The sequence below is a fragment of the Cynocephalus volans genome, chromosome 15 (assembly GCF_027409185.1).
Source record: "Cynocephalus volans isolate mCynVol1 chromosome 15, mCynVol1.pri, whole genome shotgun sequence".
Classification (NCBI taxonomy): Eukaryota; Metazoa; Chordata; class Mammalia; order Dermoptera; family Cynocephalidae; genus Cynocephalus; species Cynocephalus volans.
Window position 1 is genome coordinate 57,927,664 of NC_084474.1, and position 21,737 is coordinate 57,949,400.

General features: G+C 36.8%; 1 protein-coding gene across 3 annotated transcripts in view; it reads left to right on the forward strand.

Moving 5' to 3' along the window:
* The window catches only part of STK3 (serine/threonine kinase 3), a 304,634-nt gene extending 290,661 nt beyond the window's left edge, over positions 1–13,973 (forward strand). For 2 of the 3 annotated variants that reach the window (XM_063079485.1, XM_063079487.1), the window contains one exon: positions 12,644–12,883. In XM_063079485.1, coding sequence (XP_062935555.1) covers positions 12,644–12,802 — 159 coding nt within the window. In that variant the 3' untranslated portion in view covers positions 12,803–12,883. Of the gene's footprint in view, positions 1–12,643 lie in introns of all 3 variants that reach the window. The other variant, XM_063079486.1, reaches the window with a different exon arrangement.
* Positions 13,974–21,737: the final 7,764 nt, after the last annotated feature.

Below are 21,737 nucleotides of genomic sequence, written 5' to 3' on the forward strand. Positions count from 1 at the left end.
AGATGTTGGGCTGCCCCTCTACAAGAGGGATGGGCACCAGTATAATACTGACCACTGCATCAGGAAATACATACACACACACCCCTTCTGTACACAAATCACCAGTAATCAACCAAACCAGAGCAAGACCAGGGAAACCTCCCTCTACTGACAAGTCACTGTTTACATAAGATCCTTGTCTCTTTCCCACCTCCCAGCACCAGAGGAGCTAGGCCTTGAAGAGATGGGGAGAAGGTTCTGAATACAGACATCATTCCTCCCCACTGCAAGTCGGCACAAGCCCATGCTAAGGGGAGGGATAAAATTTATATTTAATATAAGACTGAAGTTTTTAATTGGTCTGAACTTTCAGTAACTAAAAGTGACCAGAAAACAGTGAGATCTGCCCAAATTCCTTAAGGGATATATTAGGAAAATTTGGCATAGCACAGTTGAAAAAAGTACGATTAGAGAAAAATTAAACTATTTTAAGTTTATGTAATAACTCCACAGAGATTTGACTACCCAATAAGCTAGTTACAAATATATTTTAAGCACTGTTTTCTTTTTGGGGGGATCTTTTTTTTTTTTTTTCCAAGTGTTTGTGATCTTCCATAACAAATATTTGTCATGTGGTTAATTTTTTAAAAAACTGAAGTATGTAAAGAAAGTTAATCACTTAATCTGTTAATCCCTCATGTATGACTTCAGTGCCTTAAACTGTGCAAAATGTTAATCAGAATCACTGAGATAAGACATCATTTTATGCTAATAAAACTTTTTTATCTGCCCTTAAAACACCCAGAAAGATTTAATTACTTGTTGCTTTGAGTTACTCAGATTTCATTGTCCTAGGCTTAGAATTTTAGAACTGCTTGCAGTATAGCAGAGCTGTGCATGAATCAAGTTTTTCCTGATATTTATAACAGGCAAAACTATTTACTAGAAACTGAAAAGCATAAAAAGAATGGGTGTTTCAGCTACCACTGAGGAATACACTAAAATTTCATCATTCTTTTTTTTAAATGGGTGGCTAAAATTTCTCCAGGACAAGATAATTGTAGTAATGCTCATTAGTTTGTAGCTCGTCCACTAGATCCAAGCTAAACACGGCACCAAACCAACTATGGAACAGTCTGAACAGACACAGTCTTGCTTGTATGTGAAAGAGACATGTTTTGCTGGTTGTATCAGAGCATACATATCTCTTTTTATTGATAAAATTATGTAATCTATCCCAAAGGGCTATGTAGAAATGTGTTGATTTTGCTAGACAGCTGCTTAATTAGAAAAATGCTTAATAAACATATATGTGCCTATTTCATAAGGCCAGTGTAGCTAAAAATACATTAAATTAATATCTTATAAAGTATTCACTGGGTATTATCTGGGAGGGATGATGGGATTTTTAAAAAGTAATGTTTTCCTACTTTTAATGTATAAACAATCTGTTAAAAATTGTTTCGTGTGATAATTGGTTTTCAAAGTGCTTTTGTAGTTCTCAGAAGACCCAAGAAACAGCTCTCAATGGGCTCCAGTCTAAATGTTAGTGGGCTTGATGTTGTCTTTGAGTGCCTACCGAAGCACCTCTAGCTATGTGACAGGGTGGGTCACCTGTTCTCCCTAAGTGTGTTCACCTGTAAAATGAAGGAAGTTGGTAACATCCACCTCCTAGGGTGACTGCTAGGATTAAATGGCTTAGTGAACGTGACCTAGGATAGTATCCAACACATTGTAAATGATCAGTAATTGGCACTTTCCCCTTCTTCACTGGTCTCCACAAGAAACAGTTTTCTCACTTTTCTTTTGGAATAAAATTTAAATGTTTTAAGTTTCTTCTTGATGCTCTGAGGTTAAACAACCAAAACAGAATGCTTCATGGCAGTTTCCAGTTATAACATTTATAGAATATTTATAGGCATTCAGTCAGCAGAAGACACGGGCTGCTCAGCTCAGAATGGGGTAAATAATCTCTGTTTGGGGAGGAGGAGCCTACCAGTACACCTGATGTTAATGCAGCTTTTAAGATCAAGTTTTATAAGGGATTTACAGTGAGGAATTCAGCTTTTCTTCTGTAGTGTGTCAAGTGCCTGAAATTATCACTCTCTTGGTTTTGTAAATGCATGTTTTAAAGATGTATGTAGGGTTTTCTTTAAACCAGGCTTCTTGGTAGTTTGGGTTGACTTGAAATCTTCTTTATTCTGTTCTTCTCAGTGCCAGAAATTAAATCAGGAAAATTCTTAATATATCAATGTTCTAAATTTTTTTAACTGTAAGTTCTACCTGTTATCCCTGTCGCTCAGCCTTACTGGCAGAAGGCCGCTTACCTGTGTGCGTGTGTATGTGTAAAACACAAGGGTACTTCAGAAAGTTTGTGGGAGAATAGAATTAAAAGATAACGCGAATCTTTCATGAACTTTTTGAAAGCCCCTCATATAGCTAAACTAATCAGTGGGCTTCACTTGATTTTTGCTAGTACTTTGGTATGTGTCCTGCTCTCATGGTTAGTAAAATGAGTGTGGCAGCCTCCATAAGTGTTTTCTAAAACCAAACCAGATTCTGTTCAACACAGTAAAAATTTCAGCTAAAATGGAATATTAAGGGAAAAAGAAGTATGTTGCTCCAGGCCACAAACAACTCAAAACAGTCTGAGGCATGTACTGGTAAATCTTACAAAATGCTATAGGCAACTCAGCATCAAAATTGCCATAGAAAATTATTGTTGTTAGCCATTCTGTTGATAGTTCATATTGTTAGAATTGCTAGCAGATGGAAAAATAGATGAGTCAGGATACAGTATTAGCAATCCATATTTTTTTAATCACAGGCCACTAATAAGATCTGTAGCATCTATGAGATTTATTTAAACAGTTGCTAGGAAGGGTTTGTTTTCCCAGTAAACACAGCAAACCTTGTACAGGATTTTCTTGATTGACTATTTGACTGAATGTGTTAACATTACCATGTAAGACCATTTGCTTCATTGTGGTAGTGTCTCATCTGTTTTAACAGACTTAGTATTCGGGCAACTCACAGACCCATTAAATCTTAAAATGTTATCACATTTATTGTGCATTTGAAAACTTCATAATCTTATCTGTTTTGGCTATCTTTTGAGATTAAGACTTTTTAAAAAATCTCTCATGTAATTAGCACTATTTCTGACAAAACAGAAAATAATATAAAAATCTAAGTGTTTTCCCCCTAGAGATCTTAAAGCAAAATTACTTTAGAAAGTAATTCTGTCTCATCATTTGAATGTGGTATCTTAGATTATGTGGACTGGATATGTAAACTTAAAGGAGTTCTAATTTTATTGACACTCTTCCTGGTTGGTAATGAGCAGCCTTTTAATACCTCTCATAGAGTTCAGAAACAATTCTAATTATTTAAAGTTTGAACTATTAGAATTATCAGTGGGTTGATTTAATCTTATTTTCCATCTTAATTTTTCACATCACTGAGTTATTTGTGCTGCTTTATGCAAGAGCTAGTAAATAAGTTATTAATTTGTATATCTCGTACTTGGATTTTCTCTCTTTTCTTTTTTAAAGATACTGAGATGTAATATTTTTAGATACTGATCTGTAGTCTTACTTCTTGGATAAAATGTGATAATCCAGGGCTACCCTTAAAAAATGAATTGTTTATTTGAGCTGTCATTCATGTACCAAACTATACCAATTTTCAAAGTGTTGACATCTATTGAAAAGTAGTTTTGACTTTTTCATTTAACTTATGAATAAGTATCTATTCATCCACCCATCTATCTAGTTTTTATTGTTAAAAGGTTCAGGGTTTGTAATAAGAGCTGGGAAATCCTAGTCTACCAATTGACCATCTTTAAAGAAGATGGCAATTCTGTCCCTTGCTGAGCTTCTGCTTTTTATTCCATTTTAAAAGGCTGCTCTAAAAAATGTCGTATGTAGGGTTTTCTATCCACTGTGGCCTTCACGGCCCAATACTTACAAAAACATTTTCCCTTTCAGCTCAGATTGAAAATCCTGGGATTTCTCAGCAGCAGACCCCATTGGTAGCTACTTAACATATTGAACTCTCTGATAGTGCCAAGTTAAGAGTATTAAACTTGGTCACTTTGGGCTTCTATCTAAATAGCTTTTGCTACCTTGGAAACATGACCAAGTTTTCAGTGAAATTTCCTGTTAGACAATTACTTAATATGAATCTGTAGGATTAAAAAGTATGTTTGTCCTCTGATAGAAAGTGATTAGCATGTTTGTACTCTCTTCTGCCTTCTTTCCTCTTTTCTCTCCTACTTTAAAGCCGCCTAAGAAAGTGTTAGGTTATGGGCTGGCCAGTTAGCGCACTTGGGAGAGCATGGTACTTATACCACCAAGGTTTGGATCCCCTAACCAGCCAGTCACCCCCCCGCCGAAGAGAAAATCTGTTAGGTTTTAATGAAAGAAGCATAAAACATTATCATTTTAAATCAATGAGATATAGTGAGTCAGAAATGGATACTTTGAAACTACTGTGAATCGCCCCCTCCCCAAAATTATAGGAGTCAAACTGGATTGTGAGTGTTGTTCCCTTCTGAACCAGACAGAAGGGTCCTGTACCTGAGCTAGGTGCATGCACCCTTTATAACACTTCCTGCTGTCTCATGGATTGGGTTTCATTGATGGTCCAGTCTACATACATGCACACACATAGAGGAAATGGGAGTTGAAAAGATAAATTTGGGGTTTTCTCCCACAAACTTATATATACAGTGTAGTAATTGAGTGCCAGTAATCAATATGATATAATGAAAAAAAAAAAAAGCTTTTACCCAGAGGTCAGGGCATGTCTCTGCCATTAACTAGGGGTGTAACTGAGCAATAAGTAAATTAGAGTAGATTATCCCTGAATTTCTCTTTTGCACTGAGGTTCTGTGAAGGTTTAATTCATAACCCAACTTTTTAGTTTATGCTTCTTTTAAACAAATGACTTAGTCATAAACAACAACTTTTAAGAATCCCAGATCTCAAAATTTATTTCTCTCGGGCCCATGCAATTTAATTTACCTGACCTCAGTTTAAACTCTTTTATGGACGTTGATTTTATTCTGTGCCCTTATATTGTATTGCCCTCTGATATTCGCCATTTCAGATGTCCAGAAAAAGCAAAATTTTCTGTAGATAGGGGGGAAAAAGTCTCCAGTTAATGAAACAATATCATTCTGGAACTTATCTCTTTATCTTTGACTATGTATTTTTGAGGAGGTTGTAGGTCCTGCTTCCACTGCCTTAGCATTCAAATTCTTCCTCTTACTGCACATCAATTAACTTATTCATTTAATCAAGTATGTCTTAAATGTTCGTAAAAACTGCAGAACTACAGTATTCTTCATGGTGTTAAGGCCTGAAGATTTGAGAACCACTGTTTAGTGGTGCAGGTTCTATTTTATCATTAAATTCAACTAAGATTTTATTAAATAGAATTAACCTAAAACATATAAAAGTTATTTCCAGATGAGTTATTCATTTTTGTGCATTTGTTTACATACAGAAAAACCCACAGTGTATTCGTGTGTTAAAATTCTTCTTTTTACTGACTTAATGAATTTTAAACTCTGACAGATGTAGATTGAAGACTTGTTACTCCACCTCTAGTTCACTTCTGCATTTATTTTAGAACTAGTAAACCAGCATATAGCTATGGTAATACAGCTACTTCATGTTCTATGTTTTGTAGAAAGATGGCTCATAAGTATATATTAAAAAATGTAAATTCAAGTTGATTTACCACAAGCTCTGTTGATCCATAAACATAACAATTCTGAAGTGGTTTCCTTTCTTTTTCTTAAAAATTTTCAGGAAACCTGATTTTGATGAGGAAACTTGTCACAATAATATTAATATTAATTCAGGAAGCTCAATTTTTCCTTCTAATGTTATCCTTATTAGCATCCCAAAAAACTATTTTAGTTTGGATTACCATGGTAAAAGGGTGATAGTGGATTGTATGATATTACTGAGCCATTTTTATTATTGTGAGTCTCCATAAAATTTTATTTGGTATGTGAATCTTTTGACTACTAAGGCACTGAGCAGTATTGTTTTCCAAGAGATTGAAAAAGTGACTGCTGCTACGTTTCCGTCCCAAAGGCATGTTCGTGCTTGTGGGAGACTTCATAGCTACAGAAACACCAAGTGCTAAATATGTATTACTAGAGCTTAATCAGAAATCGAAACCCAGACCTTTATGTCTATAAATCATACCCACTGTATAAAAAAGTAAAAATTTTAAACAGTTAACCTTTTTTTGTCTATAAAACACCCTAATCTATTTATTTAGAAACCTACCAATATTACTGTTCTGTTAACAAAATAAGAAGAGACTGTGACCAGAAATGCTAAGGTTTGAGGATTATTCTCTCTTAGAAAACCATAGACACATTGTAAGATCAGTTAGAAAAACCTTCTTTTCCTGAATAATCTTCTCTTCATCAAGGGCTTCAGTTACAGCCTAACTGTTGATGATTCACTAAGTCTGTATTTTTAGCTTGGATCTCTCCCCTGACCTCCAAAACCCCAAATTACAATTTATATCTGATGTCTTCACTTTGATGCCTTGCTCATATCTCAAATTCACTAAAATTAAAATCAATTTAATTAGCTACCCTACTTTATTAATCGTATCCATCTCTACCCCATTACCCACGCTTGAAGCCAGAATTGTCCTTAACCTTTTCTTTTTCTTGACCCTTTATAATCCAGTCAGTCAACAAAGAAAGCCCTACCAATTCTACTTAGAGATCTCTCAAATCCCTCTCCTCTTCTCAATATCCACTTCCATTGTCCTGGTTCAAGCCTCATTTTTCTCACTAGACTGTTGCAGTAACCTGTCTATGGGTCTTTCTGCCTCCTTTTTTTCCCCATGGAAATTCACTTCTTATACCTGCTATTGGAGGTATTTTTCTAAAGCTCATATGTGATCATGTCACCATTTATGCTTAAAACTATCTAGGATTTCTTTCTTGTCACAGAAAGTTGTAGCAGCACACTTAAGGCCCCTTAGCATCTGGCCTTGCCCCCTTCTTCCTGTTCCTTTTCCTCCATGGATCCTTCTTGAATCCCAGCAATATGTTAGACATCTCCAAACATGCTAAGCATTTGTGTGCCTTGTACATTTCTGCTTGTTTCCCTTCTCCCCCATCTTACTTCCTATTTTCTCAGCTTACCCATTCTTCAGTGAGTTAGCTGTGCATGGACCCATCTTGCCAGCTAGATTGTAAGCTCTTTGTGGGAGGTAGAGAGTTTTATTCATCTCTGTACCTATTGTGCTTGGTTCATAGAAAATATCAATAAATATTTTAATAAATGAGTCCTCTGAAGTTCTCCAACAGCCCACCTGAAGACATAGCTGTATATGTAGCTTATGCAGAAGTCAGATTTCTTGCAACCTAAACTTTATTTTTTACTGAAACATAATTGATTGTAGGGTACAGCATTGAATATCAATACCTGTGTTCAGTATGTGATGCTTAAATCAGGATAATTAGTATATTCAGCATTACAAAATGTAACCATCTTTTGTGGCCTTTTACCAATTTCTTGCTGATCCCCTCCCCCTTTCCCACTTCTGGTGGCCTCAGTTCTGCTGTCTCCTTTTGAAAGTTCTACAAATTATTCTGATTGTTTTATCTTTCTTCCTTTCTTTTTAAAATTTATTTGTTTTTTTAGCTTCCACTTATGAGTGAGGACATGCAGTGTTTCTCTTTCTGTGCCTGGCTTATTTCACTCAACATAATTTTCTCTAAGTTCATCCATGTTGCTGCAAATGGCAGAATTTCATTCGTTTTTATGGAAGAGTAGTGTTCTATTGTGTATATATACCACATTTTCCTTATCCAGTCATCCATCAATAGATATTTAGGTTGATTCCAACTATTGGCTACTGTAAATAGAGCTGTGAAATGTGGGAGTGCAGGTATCCCTTCAACTTGATGATTTCCATTCCTTTGGATATACACTCATTCAGGATTGCTGGATCATATGGCAGTTCAATCTGTAGTTGTTTGGGGAACCTCCATACTGCTTTCCATAATGTCTGCATTAATTTGCAGTTCCACCAGCAGTGTAGGAAGGTTCCCTTTTCTCCACATCCTCACCAGCATTTGTTATTCTCTTTTTGATAATGGCTAGTCTAACTGGGGTGAGATGGTATCTCAGTGTAGTTTTGATTTGCATTTCCCTGATGCTGAGTGATGCTGAGCATTTTTTCATGTGTCCATTGGCCATTTCTATGTCTTCCTTTAAGAAATGCCTGTACAGCTCCTTTGCCCATTTTTTAATCAGGTTACTTGTTTTTTTTACTGTTATGTTGCTTGAGTTCCTTCTATATTCTGGATATTAATCTCTTGTTGGATGAACCTCAAATTTACACAGCCACAAATCTGAAATCGGATATTTCAAAAATGCAAACACTAGAAACAGATGTAACAAGCTTCAGCACTAAAGCCATGCTCTGTCTTTTTTAAACCAGCCTCAGGCTTTCACTCAACCTATTGTTATTTAGTGTGATGCTTTGTAAGATTGTTTAATTGCTTTTTCGGGTTTAATTGCTTTTCAAGTAGATTAACAAACTTGATGTAGAGATAGAAGGAAATAGAAGGGTATATGTCCAGTGAAGCCGTGAAAAGGAGCTGATAGCACTTTCCCTCAAATGAAGATAAAAAGCCAAAATAAGGAGTGAAAAAGTAATATGTGACACAGATTAGTAATAGGTATTAATAATGAAGACTCTTCATCAGGAAAGGTTGTTTTAGGGCCTATGTCCTCTGCTGTAGAAGGCAGTATATTCTTTAAATGCTTTATAAAGATTTTCTGTTCAAAATGATTGAGACAAAATTTTATCATTTATAGACCTAAGATTTAGGTACTTTATTAATTTACTTATATGGAACACCTAATTCCTTAACCATGTCAGATAATGATCCTTCAACATCACAGACCCATTTTCACAAATTTTAAATATTGAAAATATAAAAATCTGTTAGAGGAGGAAAATTTTTCTTCTAAGTAGCTTCATTCTCTGAATTCAGTCCTTTACTGTAATGTAATGTTTATAAACAATTGGCAGTTTTCCCCAGTAAAGATGGTACAAGATATTTATAGGAATATCTTAAAGCAAAAAATTTTGGAGTAATGATAATTGTTTGCTTTGTATGTGTTCTTCTAAATTAAAAGTAACCCATTCCTTTGTGTCACTTATTCTTATTCCTGCTTGTCTACCTTCATGTCATGTTATTTAGCAGTATAATTGAATAGTTTCTACAGTGTGTACAGTCTTTGAAGTCTAAATATTTTTTGGAATAACTGGAGTAGGGACATGAAACTCATGCATGGAAGTCAATTATAAAAGAATACATGATCTAGAATCAAATACTAAATTGTGTTTAAATTATCAGTGTTCTATAGAATTTCAGAGATGGAAAAGATTAGTGTAGACTGAGATAAAGACAATGTCTTGAAGAATACAGGTGGAATTGGATCCTGTGCAGACACAGCTGGGCACATCTTTCTCAGGGGAACATTGGGCCTTCCACTCGTCATCACCCATTTATACAGTTCAGAAGGTTTCAGGATTCCTTGTTGGCTTAGTCTTCATCCCCACAGTGATTTGAACAGTACTGAGCACGTAACGGATGCATGGTTAATACCTGGATTAAAAATTAATGAAGAGTGTATATAATATGATACTGTGTGTTACATATAAATGCATGTTACCGCATAATATGAAAAGCTGTGTTATTTTGTGACATATGACTGAAAAGTAAAAGGGCTTATTTTACACTTACCAGAACTTCTTATTCACCAAAGCAAGTGGTGTTCACCTTCAAAGAAATCACCATGGGAGCTTGTACACTCTTTCCCATAACACTGCCATTTCTCAAAATATTTTTGGAACTCCTTTTTTGAATTTCCTTCATAGTCTGTGACTTGTTCTTTTCAGTATCCTCAGAATCTTTTTCAGCTAAGAGTGGGTTTGATTGGAAGCAGGAATCACTTAGGGCCAGGTATGGTGAGTAGAGGATCTACTGAGAAATGCTATTTTTGGTTACTGTTTTCAGTGACTATAAATAATGAAAGTGTCTTCTAGCGTTAAGCTATAATAAAATAACCAAATCTAGTTACCTTAAAACAAAAAATACATTGCAGGTTTTTTCATTTTGAAACCAAGTCTGGATTACTGTTATATAATTTTCCTGCCCCAAAATTGCTCCTGGCTTCCTGAAGCCCAAACGCTGCTCTGCCTCGCTCTCAGTGCCCCACCAGACCCATCCAGTCTTGCTTCCTGCACCCCTGCCACAGAGTCCTCGTCTGAGGCCCAAGTTCTCTGGTGTTCTCAGTCCTTCAACTTAACATGGCTGGGACCTCCTCCTCTGGGTCCTGCGCATTACCCTGAAGCACCTTTGTTTTCAAGGACCGGTGCAGTCCCTTCTCCCTTCTCTTCTCTCCCCAAGTTCTGTTGAATTTATAGCAAGGCTCTTTTCTTTTTGCGGGGGGAATCTGTTTTAAAAAATCAAATAAAACAAAAAAAAAATAGGTGCTGTACCAAGGAAAGTGCACACATGAACCTGCAGAATTTTGCACATGAGAAGCTTCTTCATGGACTTGAATTAAGCACCCTCACTTTAATCTGTACCACATAATGATAGGGCTTAATTGTATAGGGTCTTGCATCAGTCCTTAAATGTTTATAGTTGCTAATGTTATCCTTCCAACTAATTCTGAGTTTCTCCAGGGAAGGAAATAGTTTAGTACTTCTCTGCTTTCCTTTCAGTACCTACAGTGATGCTGAGTGTGTGATAGCATTCTGCAAGTTATGAGATTTAACAGATTTTTAAAACCAGCTGCCTGCCATTATTGCTTTAATGTTCAGTTTTTAAAGGAGACAGTCTTAGACTTTTTTAAATGTTAATATGATAAAAAGTACAATGTACTCAGGTACATATTTTGGGGGATCCTGTAAGCCCTCAGGTGACATCCCTAAAATATGTTTATCAGGAGATAATCTATATCTTGCTGTTTTGACATGTAACAAATACAGCAAAACTGGAGATGCCATAGATCCTATTATGTAGCTGGACAGATTTTATCCTCTTACACACATGACATGAGGCCTCTCTCCTATTGTTACAAGGAAAACCAATAAAGAATGTGCTATTGTCGTCCCCAGAAGCCAGCATAATCAAACTATAACATATATAGCGAACATTTGACAGGCACTTCCTTTTCAAATTGGCCAAGCCCACATCAGAACTTACACAGTGCCAACTGTGTCATGTTTGGGATATATATATATATATATATATATATATATATATTTTTTTTTTTTTTTTTAAAGATGACTGGTAAGAGGATCTTAACCCTTGACTTGGTGTTGTCAGCACCATGCTCTCCCAAGTGAGCTAACCAGTCATCCCTCTATAGGGATCTGAACCCTTGGCCTTGGTGTTATCAGTACCACACTCTCTCAAGTGAGCCATGGGCCAGCCCAGGTTTGGGATATTTTTAATCATAAATTTAAACCCTATTTTATCAAAATGCTTGTGTATATGGCTATGCTAATTGTCTGGCTAGGTTAATTGTTGGAATCCTGCCAGCTATGCCAATTGTATTGCTAGGGCTAGGGCTCAGGCCCACAGACCCTTCAAACCCATTGTACAGACTGGGTCACAGACCCCTCACATGCCAGGCCAGGTCACCAGACCCCTCACATGCAGATCCATGCTAGGTAATTGGGAAAGATCCCAGGAACCAGTGGCAGACAACAGCAGCTCAGTGTTCAACTTCCTCAGCAGCAGCAGCAGCAGCAGCAGCAGCAGCAGAGCTTACAGGTCCAGCAGCAGCAGCAGTGGTGGCAGCGGTGGCCTGTTGGAGCATCCCGTGGGCCCTGGCAACAGCCCCCAGCAGCAGTAGCAGCCTCCCCATGGTACCCCTGGGGGTGTCCTAGGGACACAGGGCCCCATGGATCAGAGCCACTCATCCTTTATACTTATGTCCGATAACCCAGGACAACTGGGTGCGAGTCAGACAACCCAGGACACCTGGGTGCACATGCGCAATTACATTAGACAATAATCAAGGAACACCTGGGTGCGTGTGCATCAAATGCTTGGCAAAACTCCCAACCCCCCAAGGGACCCTGACCATTTATATTCACTTTCCCTACGTTGGGGTAAAAATATTCCATATAATGTAACTTCCAGATTAACTGAGTGCTTAAAACTTAAACATTTGGTAAAATGGAGGATAGAGCAGTTAATTTACCCCTTATTATTGTAGCACTCCATTGCTGGCAAAAACGTGAAAGATTAGAGTGTATACACCCAGACATGTCCTGAAAGTCTGTTTGTTGGCAGTGGTGGATTTGTTTATGTGCCTTTTTTTTAACAGATTCATTTCATCTACTTATTTTTCTCATTTGCTCTTTCCTAAAAGCAGAGGTTTTGATTTGTTGCAAATTACTTGAGGTTTTTGCAGGATAATGGCTTCTGGGTTCTTCAAGGAAGGAATTTCTGTTTTGATTGTTGAACCATACTTCAAAGATGATGTAAAGAATTTGCTGAAATATTCATGCCAAAACTCATTAGACTTTAATGTATTGCGGATAATTTTACTATATTAATATCCTTGTTTTCTTCTATATCTAGTTAAAAAATCTAAGTTTAGAAGAACTACAGATGCGGTTAAAAGCACTGGACCCCATGATGGAGCGAGAAATAGAAGAACTTCGTCAAAGATACACTGCAAAAAGACAGCCCATTCTGGATGCGATGGATGCAAAGAAAAGAAGGCAGCAAAATTTTTGAGTCTAATTTCTTCTCTGTTTATTTTTATAGCTATTCTGGAGACCAAGAAACCACTAGAAATTGAAGAAATATTATGTTTTGTTTTCTTTTTTTAATCCTAAGATTTATGCTCTACAACTAGGCAAAGGCAGAATTTACAATTGTATCCACTATGTTTTCACTTTTAAATGATGAGAACAACAGAAATGTATTTCTCTTTTTCTGTCAACCACATACCAGCAATAAAACTGTTATAAAATGAAGGCAGTGTTTAGAGACCTTGAAAATCCAAAGCTATTGTTTAATTGTACAGCACTGAAGGGCTTTATGTTATAATATTCTTTATTCCTACCTAGTAGCCTATTTATTGTATCCCCTTAGGTAAACTTATTTATTTATGCCATTTCACTTTGTTTTGTTTTTTAAGGAGACAATCAGGATAGCTTTGGTGAAGGTAGGGTCATGTGAATAGATGATAATGTACAACCAAATTCTACTTTAAGCAGGGAGCTACGGGATACATTCCTTGATTTCCAGGATAGTTTTCCAGTTAGAAGCAAAGCAATAATAACAGTAGTACCCAAGTGGGCTAGGCATTTTTTACATTGAAGCAATAATTCCATTTTTACCTTTTGAAATTGTGTTTAATTTTTTGATTTTTTGATGCTTGGTACAAATAGAACTATATATTTAGGTCACACAGAGCTAAAATGTTTCAAACCAAAGAAATCAATGAAAGCCTTGCACAAAAAAGTGTGGTAAATATTTTTAAAGAAATGAAACCTTAAGACAAATGTAATTTGTTGATATTGCTTCATGTTTCATGTATAGGTCTGAAGCTAAACTGAAGCAAACTGTAATAAGCTCATCAAATCTATTCCTATGAAAATGTGCTCTATTATCACAGGACTTTTTTTGTTGATTTCATTTATTTCTTGGGAATTGGTAAACATCATGTGCCTGATATTAACAAAATAGCAAAAATATTTGTATGAACTATGCAAGCCTTAGAGACTGGGGGGGGAAATGATTAAAACTGTTAGAAAGAAATTCATTTCTAAGCTAAATGAACATTTGTATGATTGAACTGGGACCAGTCATTTCCTAAGCTACATATGGCCATCTTGACACTGTTTGTTCCTTTGTGTGTTTAATTACTATGTTTAAATCATAAAGACAAATAAATTTTACAGTGCCACCCAGCACATTTTATCTCGGTATTTTTTTTAAAAACTCATGACCTGGGCTCTGTCTTTTCCAAGCAAGGAAGGTGTATTAGAGCAGACTAGATTATGCAGCAGTAACAACCCTAAAACTTCAGTGGCTTAACATAACCCAGGTTATTCTTCACTCATGCTCCAGGCCCATCCAGGTTGCCAGCGCGCCCTGCTCCTGTCATCCACACCCCAGTACATGCAGATGAGGCCTCAACCAGCTACAGTATTTGTGGCCACCACAGTAAGGGAAAGGTGCACTGGTGAGTCTCACACTCACTCCATCCAGCAGCGACATATGCCACTATATGGTATTCAGAACTAGTCACACGGTGACTCCTAATTTCAAGGGAGCAGGGAAGTGCAACCTTACCACGTAGCTTGAGGGGCCTGAACAGGAAGTGCTGGTGAGTTCACTGATGTCAGCCACAGAAGGTATGTCATCTCTGGAAACCTTTCAGTCCTTTTAAAATGGCATTTGTGGGCCCACCCCGTGACCCGGGGTATGGAGAAGGGGACCAGCCCACCCTTCCATAACGAGGCACACCTTGCCAGCGTCTCGGGCCCACCCAGTGACCCAGGGCATGGAGGAGGGTACCAGACTACCCCCCCTCAGCCAGGCACACCATGCCAGTGCCTCAGGACCTGCCCACAGACCTGAGATGGATGAGGGGACTGGACCCCCCTCCCACAACCAGGCACACCACACCAGTGCCTCAGGGCCTGCCTGTGGACCCAAGGCATGGAGAAGGGGACCAGACCCCCCCTCCCACAGCCAGGCACACCACACCAGCACCTTGGCACCCACCCAGGGACCAGAGGCATGGAGAAGGGGACCAGACATGCCCCACAACCAGGCACACCGCCACTGCCAAGGAGCATGCCAAAAATATCACCTCCATGTGGTGGCCCCCCACAGCCACCGCAATAACCATGGCTGCCGCAAAAGCGGCTAGACGCCACAACCACCACGCAGATGGTCCACCAGCCACTGGAATGCGTTAACACAAGGAAAGTCACCAGCAGAAATAAAGAAAAGAAGAGGATGTCTCTCTCTACAAGCCCATTTCAGAGTGACAGAAGAAGCATCTGCTCTATGATAATATTGGGGGACCTGATCACACCTCTCAGCGTTGGACACATCATCTAGGCAACAAATCAACAGAGTAACCATTATTCTTTCAGAAGGAGAGAAGAAATCTAGGGTAATTAGAGGGGGGAGGGGGAGAGGAAGTGGGGGATGGGGAGAGATTGGACAGGAGGCATAAAGAATAATTATGATTTGTAACAATATATATGCTAGAAATATTGACTTGATCAACATCTCAATGTTGAACCCCAAAAGCATGTATAATCAATTTTGATTCAATAAATAAAATTTTTAGAAAAATTTTAAAAATTAAAATAAAATAGCATTTGTACCCCAAATAATGCCTTGAAGTGGCATTTGTCTCTGCTCTGTTGAATCCTTACAAATAGTAAATTGTGTAATTGGATACAAATTAGAAGATTGTAAAAATAGTGATAAATTTGAAAAATATATGAAAGTTATTAAAAATGAAGACTGAATTTACAATACATGCTTCAGCTACATCCTTATTGGAGTCTGCTTGGGACAGCCGGGTGAGTTGATCATCTCAAACACTCTACCCTTTTTTTCCTGTCTCAATAGCTTTTCTTTTCACTAACCTGTCCAATACTTTGTTTAATCTGATGGTATCAGATGAGTGATTTGCTATCATCCAAGAAAAACTACCCACATGAAATGGATAAGAAACTTATGAAAATGATTTCTTTATAGTTTGCTAAATTAAAAAATTTATGCAAATTAATTCGATGAGGCCCATTAATCATACTTACTAATTCATTCTCAACAAGAGTCCTCCTTTTAGAAATGTTGAATTTTTCAATGATGTAATCTTTATGTAAATAGACTTTATACCCTACTGTTATATCTGTGTCTATTTAAATATGTATACATGAAAACATACACATGTATTTAAGAGAATTAAGAGCAATGGGCATTCTTGTATTTTAGAGCCATAGGAAACCCCAAAACATTTTAGGATAATCTATTTTAAAATTTTTCTTATCTTCTTACTCCCTGTTGCCACCAATCAAAAAAAAGGAAAAGATAAGTTTTGAAGAACTACAAGCCATGAAAGAAACCTTCAATTCTAATTAATCCTTGATTAGTCATGATGCTTAGTAAAGAGAGTTTTCTACATATTTTAATGAGTTTAAGAAGAAACCTCTTATTTTAATCTTGGTTGCTGAGAACTTTCCAAAAATAAGTAAATGTACTTTCTGCCCACCCCCATCCTTTAATAAATACAGTAGTATGAATGTAATTGAAGCTAATGAGTCAGGGTTTGATCTTGCTGAAAACCCAGCATCATTGTGTATATTGTCCTGTAGATGAGAAAGTTTTTTTATTTTTACTTAATGAACTTAGATGACTCATTTCTACAAACTTGCCATCCACTTTGACAACTTATTTTAGCATAGTTTTACATTCAGAATATGAGGTAATTTAGCCAATATAAATTGGAGAAGAAAATATATTTATTTAAATGGATTTCAAAATAACATCTATGTTGGGGGGCACTTACTATATGTCAGACAAGCTTATATATATTACTTACATGCTTTTATTTTTCTTTCCTCTGCTTATTTACTGAATCATATCCCCAAGGTTTAAAATCATGCTATACTCACTGAAGGATATGTAGCTTCTCTAATGTAAATTACATAATACATTAGTAAGATGTTTTTAACTTAGTCATAGGAAATTTTCAAGTTACTGACACATTAGCATTCAATAGATAATGCTATTTTCATTTCCTATACTCTATGTTAAAGATAGATGATTAAGCTCTGAAAAGACTAGTGATATTCTAAATAGAACATCATTTTTAAAAAATTGGAGTTACATTACAGTACTAAACTATTGTTAGGCACAGGCATTTAATTAGGTATTTCATCAAAATGCTATTTTAGAGTACTAGGTATTCTCTTTTTGGCACAAAAGGTTAGGAATCTGGGGTCTAATGAGGACTATTTTTGTTTGCTGTTTGAGTAATAGATGAGACCTGGGCCCAAGGGAGTTTCATAAACCTTATTTGGGTGGTCTGGTGCCACTGAGTGGTAACTTGTCCTCCAGAGGGTCATTCAGCTTCTCCCTGTTCCACGTCTACACGGAACACCTCAACCTCAGCCAACCATGTCCCATTTCCATTTGGGGTCACAAAAAGACTCCAAGAGAGAAAGCAGAGGACCACCTCAATTTTTCCACCAATCTTGGAAAACCAATTCCAAATCCATGCTCTTCTCACACTGGACCATATCATTAGCTAGAGTATCTACCACTACTTTCTTCACTTGATTAAACTACCTAAGTAAAAATTGTTATTTTTTTTAATCACATTTCTGCTCAAAGAATTTTGCCTACCAAGTTGAGAACAAACTCTGCTTCCTGGCATTCAAGACCCGCAGTGTGCCTCAAATGACATTTAATGACCTCATCCTCCCATTATTGCTGTATTTGAACCTTTTCTCCCACAAACTGAATTACTTCCAAACTCTATTATAATTATCGTATTTATCCTCTTTCTGAGTCGTAAAGTTCCTGAAAGCAGACTTGGTGTTTATCCATCTTGTTTCCTCATGGTGCTTGCCAGTATATTAGATATAACTTAGAATTAAATAAAGTTTGATTGCATACAGTGAGCACAAACAACAAAATTGTCATCTTTAATCATATAAGCTGTCTCCTTAGCATCAGAAAATCACCATAACAACAACAATGTATCAACCATTTTTTGAGCATTTACTGAGCCATGAGCTTTTGATACATTATCTAAAAATTTCACCAGATGTATATTCCTTATGATGAAAAAGTAAGATAGAAAAGATTGGACAGATTAAATGAGGTCACACACCTAGTTAATGCCAGGATGAGCTTTAAATTCCCATTGTGTGCTCCAAAATCTTTGCATTTTCCACAGGCCACATTCCCTAATAAACACATGAGGTCCAACTTTAGAATGTCGGACAGGGTTGCTAAGCCTGCCTGCTGGTCTATCTTAGGAGGTGGCTCTTCAGTTAAAACTTAGGAAAGGACCATTGTTTAGCTGACTTTATTTTTTCACATTTCAATGGAACCTACATTTTCTGAAATGGCATCCTTTCTAGACATAGAAAGATATGCAGGGTGCATTTACTGAAGCTTCCAAGATGAGTCGTACCAAATGATTTTTTCCTTTATTAGAATATATGTGGAGTTCTTGTGCCTTGAAAACTATGTTTTTTTTGTACGCTATAATGTATTCTGTTTTCTCCCTTACCAGTCTTTCTTTGATAATGGGTACTTTAGAAAAACATTAACCAGCATAGTCAAAGGAGCCTGGCATCAGAAGTTACATGATTTGGGTTCAAATCCCAGTTCTTCCTTTATACCTTTGTTGCCCTGGGCAAAAATAACCTTTCAACCAATCTGTGTTTTAATTTCTTCACCTGTAATAATGCAGCAATTGTGAAGATCAAATGTTCTAGAACATGTAAAATATTTAACAAAGTTCCTGGCATGTGACACATAGATACTAGCTTAAAAAATAAACCTTTAACCCCTTTCAGTTCAGTACATTGTTTCTGCAAGAATGAAGAAAAAGGCTCTGTTCAAATGTATGCCCCTAACGTTTTGTTTCACTAAAGTTTTAGCATTCTTGGTCCTTACAAATATGAATCATGTAATTGACTTGGTCCCAATTTACTTTGGTCCTAGAAAGCTCAAAATCAAGTTGATATTTTAACAGCTTTATAGGATTATATGATCTGCATATCTACATTTTGTCACCTCTCCCAGAGTGACAGAGACACAAAGGATTACTCAAAGCCCATTTCTCCAGAGCAGTGAGATGCCCAGAAGGGGTTAATCCCAAGATCAATTATTTCAAGAGAGAAGAATTCCTAGGAATAACCCCGAATTAGGTTTTCTCCCAGTTTTTATTGTCCAGGCAAGAAAGTTACAGAAAAGGAACACAGGTGGTTACAAAAAGAACAATGAGATATTGTCATGGCAACACTTAGTTCCCTAAGAAACTTAGAAAAAACTGGAGGTGAGATGTGGAACATCCCCCAACCACCAACCTTGAAGCTTTTAGCTCACATACTTTCCCATCACTAGGTTTAGCTGCACCAAAGACAACTGCCCTTAGAGCAAGCACTTTTGCTGTGTTACAATTTTTTCTCTACAACAGAGACTTTAGTCCTGGGAAAGTTTTCTGTTTTTCCCAAGCTTAGCATTTCTATGTGAAATTCTAAAAAGTTAGGCCCTGTAAAATACATTTGCTTTATTAATGTTGGTATCCTCCACAAACATCAGGTATCCTGATCCTATATTTATAAAAACTAAAAATAGTTTTACAGAGGGAATATCTGTAGGTATGAACCTTTCCACTATACTTAGAAGGATCTGGTTCCCTATCATGTGTAATCTTTGTATCTTCCCATAGGATTCTTGAGTATCAAGGTGATTTATTGTTCAGAACCTGGACCTAGGACCCTGCTGGAATCTTCCATATAGGAGTATTACCACCTGGAAAAAATTAAGATTCTAGGGTGTAAGATTCCTAGAGACAAATAATTCCTGTCTTTCCTCTTCTAGAAGGAGTCAAGATAGAGAATACCATAATGCCCTTGGCTCTCATATTTCCTATCCTCATGCCCTGTTCAAATCACAATTTACACAAAGACTGAGCTGGGATGACTAGGCAAGAACCTTCCAGCCCCAGGTTGGCAAACAGGTCAGAATCCCTAAAAACAAATCTATCACCTCACTCTATTTTTCCATTTTTATTCTATTCATAAGCCACTTCATATTCTCAATGGAAAGAGAAGGACAAGAAGAAAATAAGAGAGCAGAGAGAAACAGTTTTTTTAAAGCATGATACAAATGACAATTTTAACCAAAAATTACAAAATAGTGTCATACCCCACATTATGAGAAAGCACTAAAAGCTAATGAGTTCTTAAATTTTTCTAGTAGAAAATCCAGTGCCTTGCCCATGTTTAAACCAAGCAACTAGTTGTCTTTTAAATTTTTATAGAATTTTCCAAGGTGAACTGTAATTAGTTGAGTGAAAGCTAAATAAAACCGGATACTGAAGCTCTCAGCTTTTAAATATTCTCTTTCTAATGTTCCAGTGTATACAGAACATGCTGGATGAGGGCAATCCTACAGCTGTGCATTTTTCAGCCTTTCCATTTATTCCATGACAGCTTTCTTTCCTATTTAAAAGAAAATATTCTTGGCAAAAATATTTAAATGAGAAGGCTACATAATAGCACTTGGAACAGAAGTCTTTGATGTTTTAAAAAACCAAGGTATACTGAGGAATCTGAAACGTAGAACTGATTCATTATTAAAGAATCAATGTGCATATTTATGAATTCATTCTCTGTTGACCTTTCATAAAGTATATAGAAGTTTATTGTAAAAGCACACAAGCTGATGACCATAAATCAGTTTACATGCTCAGAATGTGGTCTTTGAAAATTATACCTTATATTAGAGCCTGCTATTAATGGACTAATTAATGAACCTGGGTCTTAAAATTTTTCAGCAAGTTTTTTTGATTTTGAGGGTAAATTAATTGCTTTAAGAAGTGAGTAGTGATTTGGATATGATTTGAATTTGAATGTGGCAGGCAGTCATAGAAGTCTAAGCAAAAATATTTTAAAGTTCTTAATGCAAAATTATTTCAATTTCACACAAATTTAATGGGTTGCTAGTTTTTTTATTCTCGTGCAATGAATTCTGATGCCTTGCCTAGTCCTCTTTCATTTACGCAAAACAATGATGGCAAATATATACAATATATACAAATACATACAACATTTGTCCATGGTACCTATTTCTAACTTGGGTGAAAGGAAAGAACAGCTTTTCCTGGCGGAAAAGTCCTATTATCCTAACTCTGTTCAATTTGAAGCAAATTTATTTCTTTAGTTCTTGAGGTTGTTATATAAAAAGACAAGAAAGATTATCTCGTACAGATTGGCACTACTGAAAGGTAGATTCTTTGAAGTTCTACCACTAACTTGCTGCATGACCTGGGTGAGTTACCTAACCGCTCCTATAAGTCTCACCTTCTTTATTGAGCAGAGAGGACAACTTCAGAGAGTTACAAAGAGTGAATGAAGCATGCAACTGAAACCCTTTGAACACTACCTGGCACCCAATGAGCATGGGCAACTTGCACTTTCCTTACTCATCAACAAACATTTATTGAGCACCAACTGCGTGCCAGCTTCTGTGCTAAGTGTGGAATACAGAAATGAAAGCAACATGGTTCCTGCCCAAGAGCTACTGCTTACGGCCTGGTGCAGGGTATGGATACCTGAGTGCAAAAGAAAGACTCAAACAAAGTCCTGTGGGAGGAGGGATTGAGGAAGGCTTCACCCGAGAGATACCTGAACTGGGTTTTGAGGCTTGAGAAGGTAGGAAAGGGAGAAGGGCACTGTGGGGACAGCAGAGCATATAGGAAGGCAGAGAGACTAGAGGGAATATTTAGTTTACTTTTCAGTGCCTGAGAAAGTTCATTACACAATAAAGCATTTAGTGGAAATGCATTGAGGATAATTTGTCTTGCTTACTCTCTCTGTGTCCTGTGATTTAGGAGAGATCATAGAATCATGTGGTCTGTTTTTGGTTTTGGTTTTGTTTTTCCAACTCAAAATGA